This window comes from Varanus komodoensis, unplaced genomic scaffold (genome assembly GCF_004798865.1).
Source record: "Varanus komodoensis strain SLA01 unplaced genomic scaffold, ASM479886v1 scaffold11, whole genome shotgun sequence".
Taxonomy (NCBI): Eukaryota; Metazoa; Chordata; class Lepidosauria; order Squamata; family Varanidae; genus Varanus; species Varanus komodoensis.
Window position 1 is genome coordinate 15,602,351 of NW_025335317.1, and position 12,044 is coordinate 15,614,394.

The 12,044-nt window shown below is 44.5% G+C and overlaps 2 protein-coding genes across 5 annotated transcripts in view; one reads left to right on the forward strand and one right to left on the reverse strand.

Moving 5' to 3' along the window:
• Positions 1-12,044, reverse strand: part of CTNNA3 (catenin alpha 3) — a 766,319-nt gene that overhangs the window by 433,898 nt on the left and 320,377 nt on the right. The gene's annotated exons all lie outside the window — the stretch shown is intronic.
• Positions 6,297-7,976, forward strand: LRRTM3 (leucine rich repeat transmembrane neuronal 3). Its single transcript, XM_044420423.1, has one exon. It carries the CDS (start codon positions 6,510-6,512, stop codon positions 7,974-7,976), a length of 1,467 nt encoding a protein of 488 aa, XP_044276358.1. The 5' UTR covers positions 6,297-6,509.

The window sequence follows — 12,044 nt, forward strand, 5'->3', positions numbered from 1 at the left end:
CTAACATGCACATTCAAACCAAGATTGTTTCTACTACATCATAAAAGAAAAGAAGTGCCGCCTGCTGGAACACCATGTCTTCTGCATGCATATGGGAAGGCAAGGGAGGAAGAGGAAACGGGACACCTTTGAAGGGAACTAATAATTCTACAAGGAATATTTAAAATAAATATTTACACAGTTATACATAAATGTATCTTAAGTTATTATTATTAATCTTAAATATTTTTTAATTAACAGCTTGGTTAAGTTCTTAACCGTGTCACAGAACAATGGAAATATTGATAATTGTGTGAAATAGGACTACACTAAGAATATGCAAGTAATATCTAGATCACGAAGTTATCTTAAATTTGTACAGAAGATGAGGTTCTCTTTTATGGTGAGTGGGGATCTCCTGGGAGTTGAAATGACGAGCAGCAGACTTTCAAGACAAGGTCCCCTCCTTGAAGGGGCTTAGCTCTATATAGTGGAGGTACTGGGCACGTTAGGATTATCGGCAACTACTCTGTTAATACTGACTGCAGCACTTTCGGTGGTAGAAGTTTGTCACTCTCTGCATTCTCTCCAAGTCTGCCCAGAACTCCCTACAACAAGGAGCGCTGATTATTTAGAGACGCCATCAAAGCTTTTCTACCTTGCCTTACATCAACAGCATCCTCAATAAAGCGGCACGTGTGAGCCTTAAAGGATTCTGCATCCCAACCCACCTTTGCAGTGAGCAGTTATTCTCTGCAGCGGCACAGTGCAGAATGCAATCAGAAGGCTGTCTGGGACCTTTTCCAGGCTTCCTGCTCCTTGACGTCGCTCAACTTGTCACTGAAGACAGAGCTGCTTTACGACTAGGGATGCCAGTCTATGTTATTGCACAGGAAAGAAGGAATGGCATGAAGAGTTCGTGATACTGCTATATTAACATGCCTAATCCTTAGTGACAGCGTACATACAGCATCATTACTACCTGGTCCCACACTTTACTATTATTTATTTGTTTCTTAGTTTTATAACCCGCTTTTTTCTTACACTGAAATGATAAATGGAACAAGATGGGCGCACCACCTGTTAAGATGAGTGGGTTTTGTGAGCTTCAGGTCCTAGATGTAGATTCTATTGACATACCATTTTACTTAAGGTGTTACTTAAGGTGGATAGTATACGCTCCAGTTAACAGACACATAAAACCAGTGACTGATTAGTTATTTATTTATTTGATTTGATTTGTATGCTGCCCCATTAGCCATAAGGATCCACATCTGATGGGTCCACATGCCTACATTATAAAGAAAATGTAATAATATTAAATATATGAAGATAAATAAATTGCTAGGCACTATTTCAACATGTTTTGAGACACTGTAAAGGATGGGATATAAAAGCTTTGAAAGAAAGAAAGAAAGAAAGAAAGAAAGAAAGAAAGAAAGAAAGAAAGAAAGAAAGAGAAAGAAAGAGGAGAAGGAAGGAAAGAAGGAAAGAAAATTGGTATGCAATAGGAAAATATGCCATGATCCTAGTTCACATTTCATATCTTCAGTGATTATGGACAAAAAAGTAAGATAGATTCCGAAACAGTTAAAGGGTCCCCTGCACTCTTTCTCTCTCCACCAAAGAATCAGGATGCATGTCTGTGACCCACAGTATGGAAATATCAAACAAATTATGGGTCATGTGTTGAGAGCGCTGGAAGCAGAAATTGAGTTATGGGGAACCTGGGCAGGGGGGCGAGAGGTGTGAACGATGCTGTGTGAATCCGTGCTGCAGCGGTGAATTATGCAGAGGATCTAAATGCTCTACTGAAGAAGCAAGTGTGGGTCCATGGATGGCATCTGCACACCTCACTCCTCGCACTCACACAGCAAGTGGGGCTGCTTTTGCAAAAGAAGAACCACAACCTTGTTGTGCTGATTTCACAAGTGATTGGAGAAGGTATATTTGAAGGCAAATATTAATGAACTGATGTCTTTGGGAGCACACATTTCTGTGGTGGACACAACACTGGCAAGTATCCCATCAATAAAGCTGTAAATTGTGAAATGAGGGACTTCAAAGGGCATTTTTCTCAACATAGCACAAAACCATCCAAAATCGGTCTATGTGGTCATTAGGAAGGGCAGTTTCACTTGACAAGAAATAACTTTGCAATACTGGTTACTTTCCATACATGTGGAGGTTCATCATAGTAAAGAAAGTGGGGAAGCAAAGCAGCCATGAAGATAATGTAGGTTATGCAGTACACCAGGCATTTGCTTATATAACACTTACAAAACACCTTCACTCAACATCTGCCCAGACATGTTCCTCGCAGGATTGTCATTTGTACCATCGGATTTTGAATGAAATATGCTTAATGTGTAAACACTGAAAGGTTTATTGATATACAGGAATGGACAAGACAGACTAGCATTCAACCACTTCATCTACACCCAAGTTGTCCTCAACATCAATTGCAGTCATGTCATCCATGAAAAGCTCTTCAAAACCCTGAGACCAGGAGTTTGGTTGGCAGAACTGGTGGACACACAATTCAGTTAGCACACCTTGGTTTGATTGTGGCATCACCATGAAGAATGTGTGCAGCATTATGTAGCTTCATTATTTCCAGACGTGGCGTTACGATCCACCACCTGGTGGTACTCAAACTGAACGCGTTTTGTCTCTCCACAACATTCAACTATGTTTCATTTGTGTCCATGGATGGGCATTTCCAGCACAATTTATTCAAAGGAATCAATGTTCCCATGATTCACCCTCAGCTGTTCCAAGGTATCAAGGAAATCAAGACTTTCAAGTTGATTTCATGAAGCACTACACCGCTTGGCCAATGAATTTGCAGAAGCCATGCTGCAAATCTGCAAAGGAGTAGTTGATGCAGGAGAAATTAAATAACTTCGCTTTATACATGTGTAGGTGCAAATTTCAGAGGCGGGAAGAATTTAAAAGAGAAATACCAAAAGGACATCCCACTTGTAATGCAGTAAAAAATAAAATCCTCTAAGTCAGGGCACACATGGCATTATTTGGGAAAACAATGCCATGCCTTCTACAGAAAATGTATAGTATAAATGTAGGATACACTCAAGTTCCAGAATGCAGAAAAGTTGCAATAAAAGGAGAAACTGTTACAGTAGGATAATTTTTCTGCCTCAACCAAAACCCAGGACTGACTGTTGTAAGGTGAGGCTCTTCTCCTGAGTTGACACACTGCTTCAGAGTTCCTTTTCTCAGTGCTTTACTGTTACATGTCCTTTTCATCAAACATCTCTGAGTTGACCCAGAGTAAAATGTTGAACCCTCTCTGAGGCCTCCCGTAATCTTCATCCTGTTTAAGAGACTTTCTCCATCAGCAGCTCAGGGGCAGGACACTGGCATTCCTCACCTGTCTCCACCTCTCCTGAAGCTCTGAGAACTGAATCTCCCACCTGTGTTGCCTTCTAGAATCCAGAAAACTTCCTTGGGGGAGGGGCCTCTACATCTGACAGACTATTCCGTTTTGGTGCACACCCTGGGCAGACCCTGAACCCGCCTCCCATTCTCCCATTGGCAGATCAGAGCTCTCGTCATCTTCCACTCCCAAGCTATCACTCCATCCCCACAGGACGACCAATCACCACCCCACCCAACTGGGGCAATGGTGCTTGTTCTACAGACATTCCCTGACCTTGGAATAATAGTGTCATTTGCTGACATTCCAAAACTGCTTTGTCTTCACTGTCTGAACTCCGATTCCCATCAAATCTATCCGCAGGCCACAGCCCTTCTGGCTGCTTTTCCCCATGTGTATGCACAAAACTTGCAGAGACTGGAGATAAATATCATGCATTCTGCTAGTGTGTAAGGCATCATAGCACTACGATAAATTTCCCACGTAGAAGAGAATGCAGAGATGTGCCTCTTTCCACATGTTTGCAAATACAGCAGGAGACACCAGAGAAGACGGCAAAGCCGCATTTCATAGTGCACTTCGCTCCTTCTCCCGAGGTCTCCCAAATAGGACCACAAATTGCAGAGGACCGTATTTCCTTTCTTCATCTGAATCGAAGGACAGGTTGTGCAGACAGATCAACATGAGTCCTCTTTCACAGAGGATGATCCTCCAACTGCCAGAGGAGCATCCCCAGTTCCAAGCTGTGCCCCAGCCAATTCCGGTTTATAAATCACCCTAAGAACTGCTGCCTCTCCAGAGTTCACACCTGAGCAGCCTCCTGAGCCAGCAGGCACATGCAACACCTGACCACAGCTTCCCTGCACTATGGTGAGATTTATCGCATCTCTCCTCATGTTGTAACAGTTATTTCTAAATTTGCATGCATATGTGTAAATTAGCAAAAGCATATTTTATGCAAAAGTGTGCCCTCTGTTTTGGTGATCTCCTCCTCCTCACCGCCTTTGGCAGGCAATTCATGAATGGCCACCTTCTCTGTCCCCCAACTAGACACATCTGGGGAAGCCTGGCCCCAAAAAGGGAGTGAAAAAGGTCCAGTGTGTTACTGTGCTAGCCACAGCTCATATAATATTGTTGTTATCATATTACATTTTGAGTAATTTATTACCCACTTTTCTAGGTAGTTTCCAAGTCAGCATACAAAGACAGTGCGCAGACTTACGAAAATAAAAATCAGCATCCCTAAACTGTGAACTCAACCATCATCTAAACCAGCATTAAAAAGTTCAGCAGAGCAGCCAGAGAAGAGCAGCCCCAAATCGCCCCCTAAAGAGATGGGTCCCAGCTGTCCTGCCAGAACAGGGCTCGCTGCACCGTAAATCTACCAAAGACGGTAGATATTCCAAAGAAGCGGGGGGGGGGGGGCGGTCCCAGAGCTGCAGAAGTAGCTCCCCAAGGCTAGGGAAGATGCATGCGGCGCTTTTGTATCATCCTCCGATGAGGGCAAGCAGTGATCACGTGCCTGCCGTTTGCACACCGGTGTGATCTCAGTCAAAAAGCAGTTAACCGCTCCTACCAGTTTACTCATAGTTCTTCCCATATGAATAGCCAAAGGTAATAACAAGGATTGGCGTGTTTTACATAACAAAGTAATGCCAGCAGTGTACAATTGCATTCATTGTGCATACATGGGATCCCATTCCTGCGTGCACGGGTGTGTACACGTGCTGTTTTCACACCTAAATGAGAAGAAATGTGGCATTCTTGCTTTTATGTTAGGCAAAAGTCCCAGCAGCAGATGTTGGGCTTAAAAAGCTTTGTTAAATTTCCTGAAAGCATAGTGGGGCGGAGAGGGGTGGAGGAAAGCAACTAAAAGCCCAAGGAAATTTCCAACCATTTCACAAGGGGCTGACCAGTGCGCTCTGATTTAGTCACCCAGAACAATCACTCATTTCCCCGCACAGAGCTTGCTCGTTCCCAAGGTCTGAAAAAGGGAAAGAGGAAAAAGGAAGGAGGGAGGCATTTCGGCACATGCCCATAATATTCTTCGCCACTGGGGGCAGCTTTACATAAGACTGCATTCACCGAAAGCAAAGCAACAGTGGGAAGCGCTCTCGGAATGACAGCACGCAGAAGTGAACAGTGCTTGTTCATTGTACGGGGTCATCCTGGCTCCTGTGCTCCAACGCAGCTTCCTTAGCTGGGTCGGGGGTGCTCACTACGAGAACGGCTGCCCAATGGAATACAGACGACTGAATTCAGGCAGCTGAGCATCACTTGGAGGAATCTATCATGCATTGCCCAGGGAGATTTTAAAGAAGCCAGTGTCTAAATGTAAAGATGCAGAAACGCACCATCCATGAAGATCCTATCACCTAGGGAAAACTTGACATTCTGCTGCAACGGTTGTGCCGGGATTTATTTATTCTTGGGGTGTTCTGCACGGCTGGCAAAGAATAATGTTCCAAAATCGGTCCATCTCCCAAGGGGTCCAATTTTTCTTCCCGGGTGTCAGCAAGCCCTGACTCACCACAGAGCAGCTGACAGGGGCTGTCATGCTTGTGGCACCCTAAGCAAAAGCAAAAGACCTAAGGACGACCTTTGAAAACACAAAGGATGGGTATGTTTTCCATTTTATTTATTCATAGTTAGCCTACAGCACTCCCTGCACTGATTCTGCATTAATTATTTTAATGATTTGCTAGTGCTCAAACCACTGCTGGAGTTAAATTTCCAGGAGATTACATTTGACTGTTCCTAGCTTATGTGTGTGATGTCTTTATTAAATTTTCTTATTAAAGTATGGTGGAGCTGCTGCTGCTGCTGCTGCTGCTGTTGCTGCTGCTGCTGCTGCTGTTGGTGGTGGTGGTGGTGGTGGTGGTGGGGGTGTGTGTGTGTGTGTGTGTGTGTGTGTGTGGTGGGGGGAATAAAACAGGTTGCAAAGAAGTTGTTTTCCTGGGGTTGTCTTAAGCATTTCAGGAGCTGCACTGAGCCTGATTGAATTAGATCTGGATTGGTTTTTTGGGGGGATAACTTTTCTAAGTTATTTTTATTTCCAGGTTTCAATGTATTTAGGCTACTGAGCGGATCAGCTGTAGCCCTGGTAATAGCCCCTACTGTATTACTGACAATGCTTTCATCTGCTGAACGTGGATGCCCTAAGGGCTGTAGGTGCGAAGGCAAAATGGTATATTGCGAGTCCCAGAAATTACAGGAGATACCCTCAAGTATATCGGCTGGTTGTTTAGGTTTGTCCCTTCGATATAACAGCCTCCAGAAGCTAAAATACAATCAGTTTAAAGGTCTAAATCAACTCACCTGGCTCTATCTAGACCATAACCACATCAGCAATATTGATGAAAATGCTTTCAATGGGATACGCAGGCTAAAAGAGTTGATTCTGAGTTCCAACAGAATCGCCTATTTTCTTAATAACACCTTCAGACCAGTGACGAATCTCCGGAACTTGGATCTGTCATATAATCAGCTGCAGTCTCTGGGGTCTGAACAATTCAGGGGCTTAAGGAAGCTGCTGAGTTTACATTTGCGGTCCAACTCCCTGAGAACCATCCCTGTCCGAATTTTCCAGGACTGTAGGAACCTTGAACTCTTAGACCTGGGCTACAACAGGATCCGAAGCTTAGCAAGGAATGTCTTTGCTGGCATGATCAGGCTGAAAGAGCTTCATCTGGAGCACAATCAATTTTCTAAGCTTAACTTGGCACTTTTTCCGAGGCTTGTCAGCCTTCAGAACCTTTATTTACAATGGAATAAAATCAGTGTTATAGGACAAACTATGTCCTGGACCTGGAGCTCATTACAAAGACTTGATTTATCTGGCAATGAAATAGAAGCGTTCAGTGGACCTAGCGTTTTCCAGTGTGTGCCCAATTTGCAACGCCTGAACCTGGATTCCAACAAGCTCACGTTTATTGGTCAAGAGATTTTGGATTCTTGGATCTCTCTCAATGACATCAGCCTTGCTGGAAATATATGGGAATGCAGCAGAAATATTTGCTCCCTGGTAAACTGGCTCAAAAGTTTCAAAGGGCTGAGGGAAAATACAATTATCTGTGCCAGCCCCAAAGAGTTGCAAGGGGTGAACGTTATTGATGCAGTGAAAAATTTCAGCATCTGTGGCAAAAGTACTACAGAGAGGTTTGAATTCCCACGGGCTCTCCCAAAGCCAACCTTTAAACCCAAAGTCCTCAGGCCTAAGCATGACAGCAAGCCGCCTCCGCCCCCCACGGTCGGGGCCACCGAAGCCAGTCCGGCGCCTGAGCACGACACAGAACACATCTCCTTCCACAAAATCATCGCAGGAAGCGTGGCCCTTTTCTTGTCCGTGCTGGTGATTCTGCTGGTGATCTATGTGTCCTGGAAGCGGTACCCTGCCAGCATGAAGCAGCTGCAACAGCGCTCTCTCATGCGACGGCACAGGAAAAAGAAACGGCAGTCGCTGAAGCAGATGACTCCCACCACGCAGGAGTTTTATGTCGACTACAAGCCGACGAACACCGAGACCAGCGAGATGCTGCTGAACGGGACAGGACCCTGCGCATACACCAAGGCAGGCTCCCGGGAATGTGAGGTATGAACCGCTGTGCGATGTTGAAACCTAGAGGCTGATACAGATGTCCAAGTCCAGGAAAGAGGGGCTGGGTCTGGGTGGAACTCTGGCCACTGTGGCAAAAGGGGACTTGGCTCTTCCACTTTCCTGGCACACACCCTTCCCTGTCACTCTTCGTTACATGCTCCTATGTTGGCCATATCCGCCTTCTAACCTGCCTCCCTTCCTCCCTAAATCCCTTGCAATAGAAAAGATTGCACAGTAGGGTGAAGCTCAAGCTCAGGCTCCACACAGCCTTCCTGGGTCTGGTGCCTTTGGAGGCACTACAGCCCCTTCATCCTCAGTCAGCAAGCTGTGGATGATGGGAGCTGTGATCTGACCTATCCAGAAGGCACCAAGTTTGGGAAGACGATAGAACAGCCTCTGTTCTGATTCCATTCCTTTCCCCAGCCCTGGCAGTAGAAAACTTCTCACATAGCAAGATGCAGTATTGATTTGCCAAAAAAAAAGTAGTTTCCTACATTGGAGCTGTTTTTAGAAAGACAATAACGATGGAGAGAATCAGTACCGTGCTTTTTAAGTGCTGAAATTCACTACCTGATCCCAGGGCACCGTGTGGAGCGACCAGGCATGCTGTAGCTTCATATGCATTCCAGGACTCACTCATAGGTGCTGCAGGAGCAACCCTGGGAGAATGCTTGATTTCTGCTCGGTGCCAATGCTTTTACAGCAGCATCCTGAGTCGCTGGGTGTGGGGGCAGCTGAAGTGCTTGGCTACTGAATGGGGGAAGGAATCATACTTTTCATAAGGGAATAAAAGAGGGGCTAGCCGAAAGGAAAGGAGCTGACTGCACTGTGTAACAACACAATGGAGTTTGCAGAGTTGGCCACTCCGAGCTGAAACCTGTTTGTGTGCTTTTGCATAAAAGATGCTAGTGTTGCCCCCTCCTCACAGGCAGTCGCCTTCCAGAAAGTAGTCAAAAGGCATTCATTAAACACGGAGACCACATTCCTTATTGATGCAATTAGAGGAGCTGAAATGTACAGTTACCAAGGCAGAACTGCATCCTGCACACATTTGCCTGGGTGCTCATTAGAAACCCTGTTTTCAGCCGTGTCAAAGGCATTAACATGATGAACAATGAGGCCATTAAATGTCATTTTTGCTTCCTACAAAAAAAAAATAATAATAATGCTACATTATGTTGGGCGGCACTTTGGGATGTGATTTGCTGTTCTGGGTGTCTAGGAGGCTGAAGGAGTCACAGCAGAGCAACTAAGAAAAGCTTGCAACGAAAACCGGATACATGCTCAGCTCAAGGGAAAGCACATCTGAATGATTCTTTTTTAGGAAAAGTCAGTGGATCAATGGGTGGGGAATCCAGCTATTACCTTTTAATAACCTTGCCGAGTGACATTTTTGCAATCCCCTTCTCTATGGATTGCGTTATGACAGGCGTTTGCAACTGAGAGCACCCACCTCAAATGTCAAAACAAAATGTGATCAAATGAAAACTCCTGATATTTTCTAATAAATTACCATCAAATACTCCCTTATGAAAATAGCTCTTTTTCTTCAAATAGGCCCTTGTTTATAAAACCCAGCAAAGAATTTTACCTTCTCTGTTGCATAACTTGATTCGGTTTTGTACACTGCCCATTTCTGGCCACTTGGGAGAAAATTTTTCTATAAAGCAGTTGCACTGCAGTAATCTAGAAAAAAAGCATCCATGAACCAGTTTTTTGGTTTGGTTTTTGATGTCTGTGGGTGGGTGGGTAAGTGGGCATTTGCTCTCCGGCAGAAATAAAATCAAATAAAATCACCTTGAACTGCTCCAGAGGTACCATGTGCTAAGTATCCACTACTTAAGGTGATTATCAGGTAAAAATCCTGTGGTCTGTTTTTCATGAGGATGCGAGCAGAGAGGAAATGAAAGATTGCTTTATGGTTTTACTGGTTTGAATGTAGTCTTATGCATTTGCTGAACACCAGGAGTCAAAGATTTCAACCTAATTAGCAATGCAGCCATATGGTGTACTTCCACAGCAGATGCATTTTTCTTGAGCAAATATCCTTCTTGAGATACATATAAAATAGTCATAAAAGTGAGTATTATCTGGTGGCATCAAAGGATCAGCATTATATCAGACACACGATCGATGGGCTGAAGACCATGACTTGTTTTAACTGTAAACACAGTGAAGCACTCTTTTGAACTAGTGGCAATGCCAGTGTCTGTACATGCACAGAATGCGAAAATGTTACACCTAGAATTATGCCATTGAAATGTTTTCCTTGCACTCTTAGTACAAGTTTTGCATTGACCATATATTTCATTATGCTACTCAGGGCCTTTGAGTGTGATGACAAAGAGGTTGCAAATATTGTGAACAACCTTAAATATAGATATATATCTTTGTTTCTGACAAGACCTGAAGGATGCTATATGGAAATTAACTTGTGCTCCACTATGCAAAAATTCTGCTTAGAATAACAGGCTAGAGAGTTGGAAGAATTCAGTGATGGGAGTGGGGAGCAGGGGGAGATGCAGAAAGGGAAACTTGTGATAATTCAGAGCTGAACCATTCATGTCAACCATCCTCCATCACAATAAGGCAGAAACAACATGTGAAAAATGTTGCCCAGGCCTTTAGAAAGGCAATTAACACCACGGGCATACCTTCAGTGATAAATACGGAAGAGTGTGTCATTATCACCACGGTCGTCTAAGAAAGAAGCTGTTGGCTGACGGTGCAAGTTATACAGGCCACTGCCAACAACCTTCATCTATAGAACTTAAGGAGAAGAAAAAGCTGACTTGGATAAAATGGGTTCCAGGTGGTATAAATTGATTGTAATTGCTGAGCCTTCTCTGTCTTGAGAAGTCAAACCAAAGGCTTTGATGCATTTCGCCATACAACAAACAAGTCACCGGCCAGTGGTTTCCATGCTGTATTATTCCAAAAGGGAGGAAAGGAGAACAGAGATTTCCTTTGTGTGTCATTAACATTTTGCACAAGAGGGAAGTCTGAGAGGTGGCGGGTTGTAATGCAGAGATGGGGGAAGCTGCACCTGTAGTCATAACCTTCTTGCCTGTGGCTATGAAATGCATGAGAGCTCCTGAACTGCTTTGCACTGCACCACCCTTCCAAATTTCTCAAGATATAACAATGAAACGCCTGAGCTTTCCTCTATCCCAGCCTTCCCCAACCTGGTGGCCTTCAGAGGCATTTGGACCACAACTCCCAGAATTCCCATTCAGCAGGGCCATTGACTGGGAATTCTGGGTGTTGCAGCCCAAAAGTGCCTAGAAGGCACAAAGCTGGGAAATGCTGCTCTGCCCCACAGTACAACAGCCTGTCTCCAATTGAGACTGATGTTTCCAGTATGTATCCATATCCAAAGTTCAGCAGCTATGTTGAAAGCAGAATTCAACACCATGGACAGCTCCTTTGAAGTTCAGGCTGAAAACCAGGGTGGATACACTGCCCCACCAAGAGTGAACCACCAGCCTCTTTTGAGGGGCAAATATCACTGTGAGGCAGTTTTACCCTGCATGTGATAAAGTGGCCCAATGAAAGGAGGCAAAACCACATGCAGTTGTGCACAGGAAAATGATGGGAGTGAGGATACATTTCCCTGGACACTCAGTCACGTGATATTTGCCTATGTGAGCATGTGCCTAGCAGAATGCTTTCACAAAACCTCTTTTTCACAAGCATATGGGGATATAAAATTATATTCCTGCAGTGGCACTTGCTCCAGAAAAGGTCTGCAAAGGAGTCCATTAGATGGATGGTGCTTTTGCAGGTTCTCAGAGAGAAATTTATTCCTCCCAGGCAGCTAACCTACTTCCTTAGGAAAGCCCATGACACAGGTGTAAGAACTCTGAGCCTACGTACAGAAAGGACACAGGACAACATCTGCCTCATCCATTTGATCTGCACTTTGCAAAAAGAGGCCGTCAAAATTCATAGGAGGTATCCTACATGGGCAAAGCAAGAAAGGAGATGTGGAGCGAAGGCACAGCTATACCAGATTTGGTGTTGTTAGTCGCAAAGTCATGCCCGACCCCACGGACAACATTCCTCCAG

What these genes read in the sequence shown, in the direction of transcription:
- LRRTM3 (XM_044420423.1), top strand. Translation starts at nt 6,510, where the DNA reads ATGCTTTCATCTGCTGAACGTGGATGCCCTAAGGGCTGTAGGTGCGAA.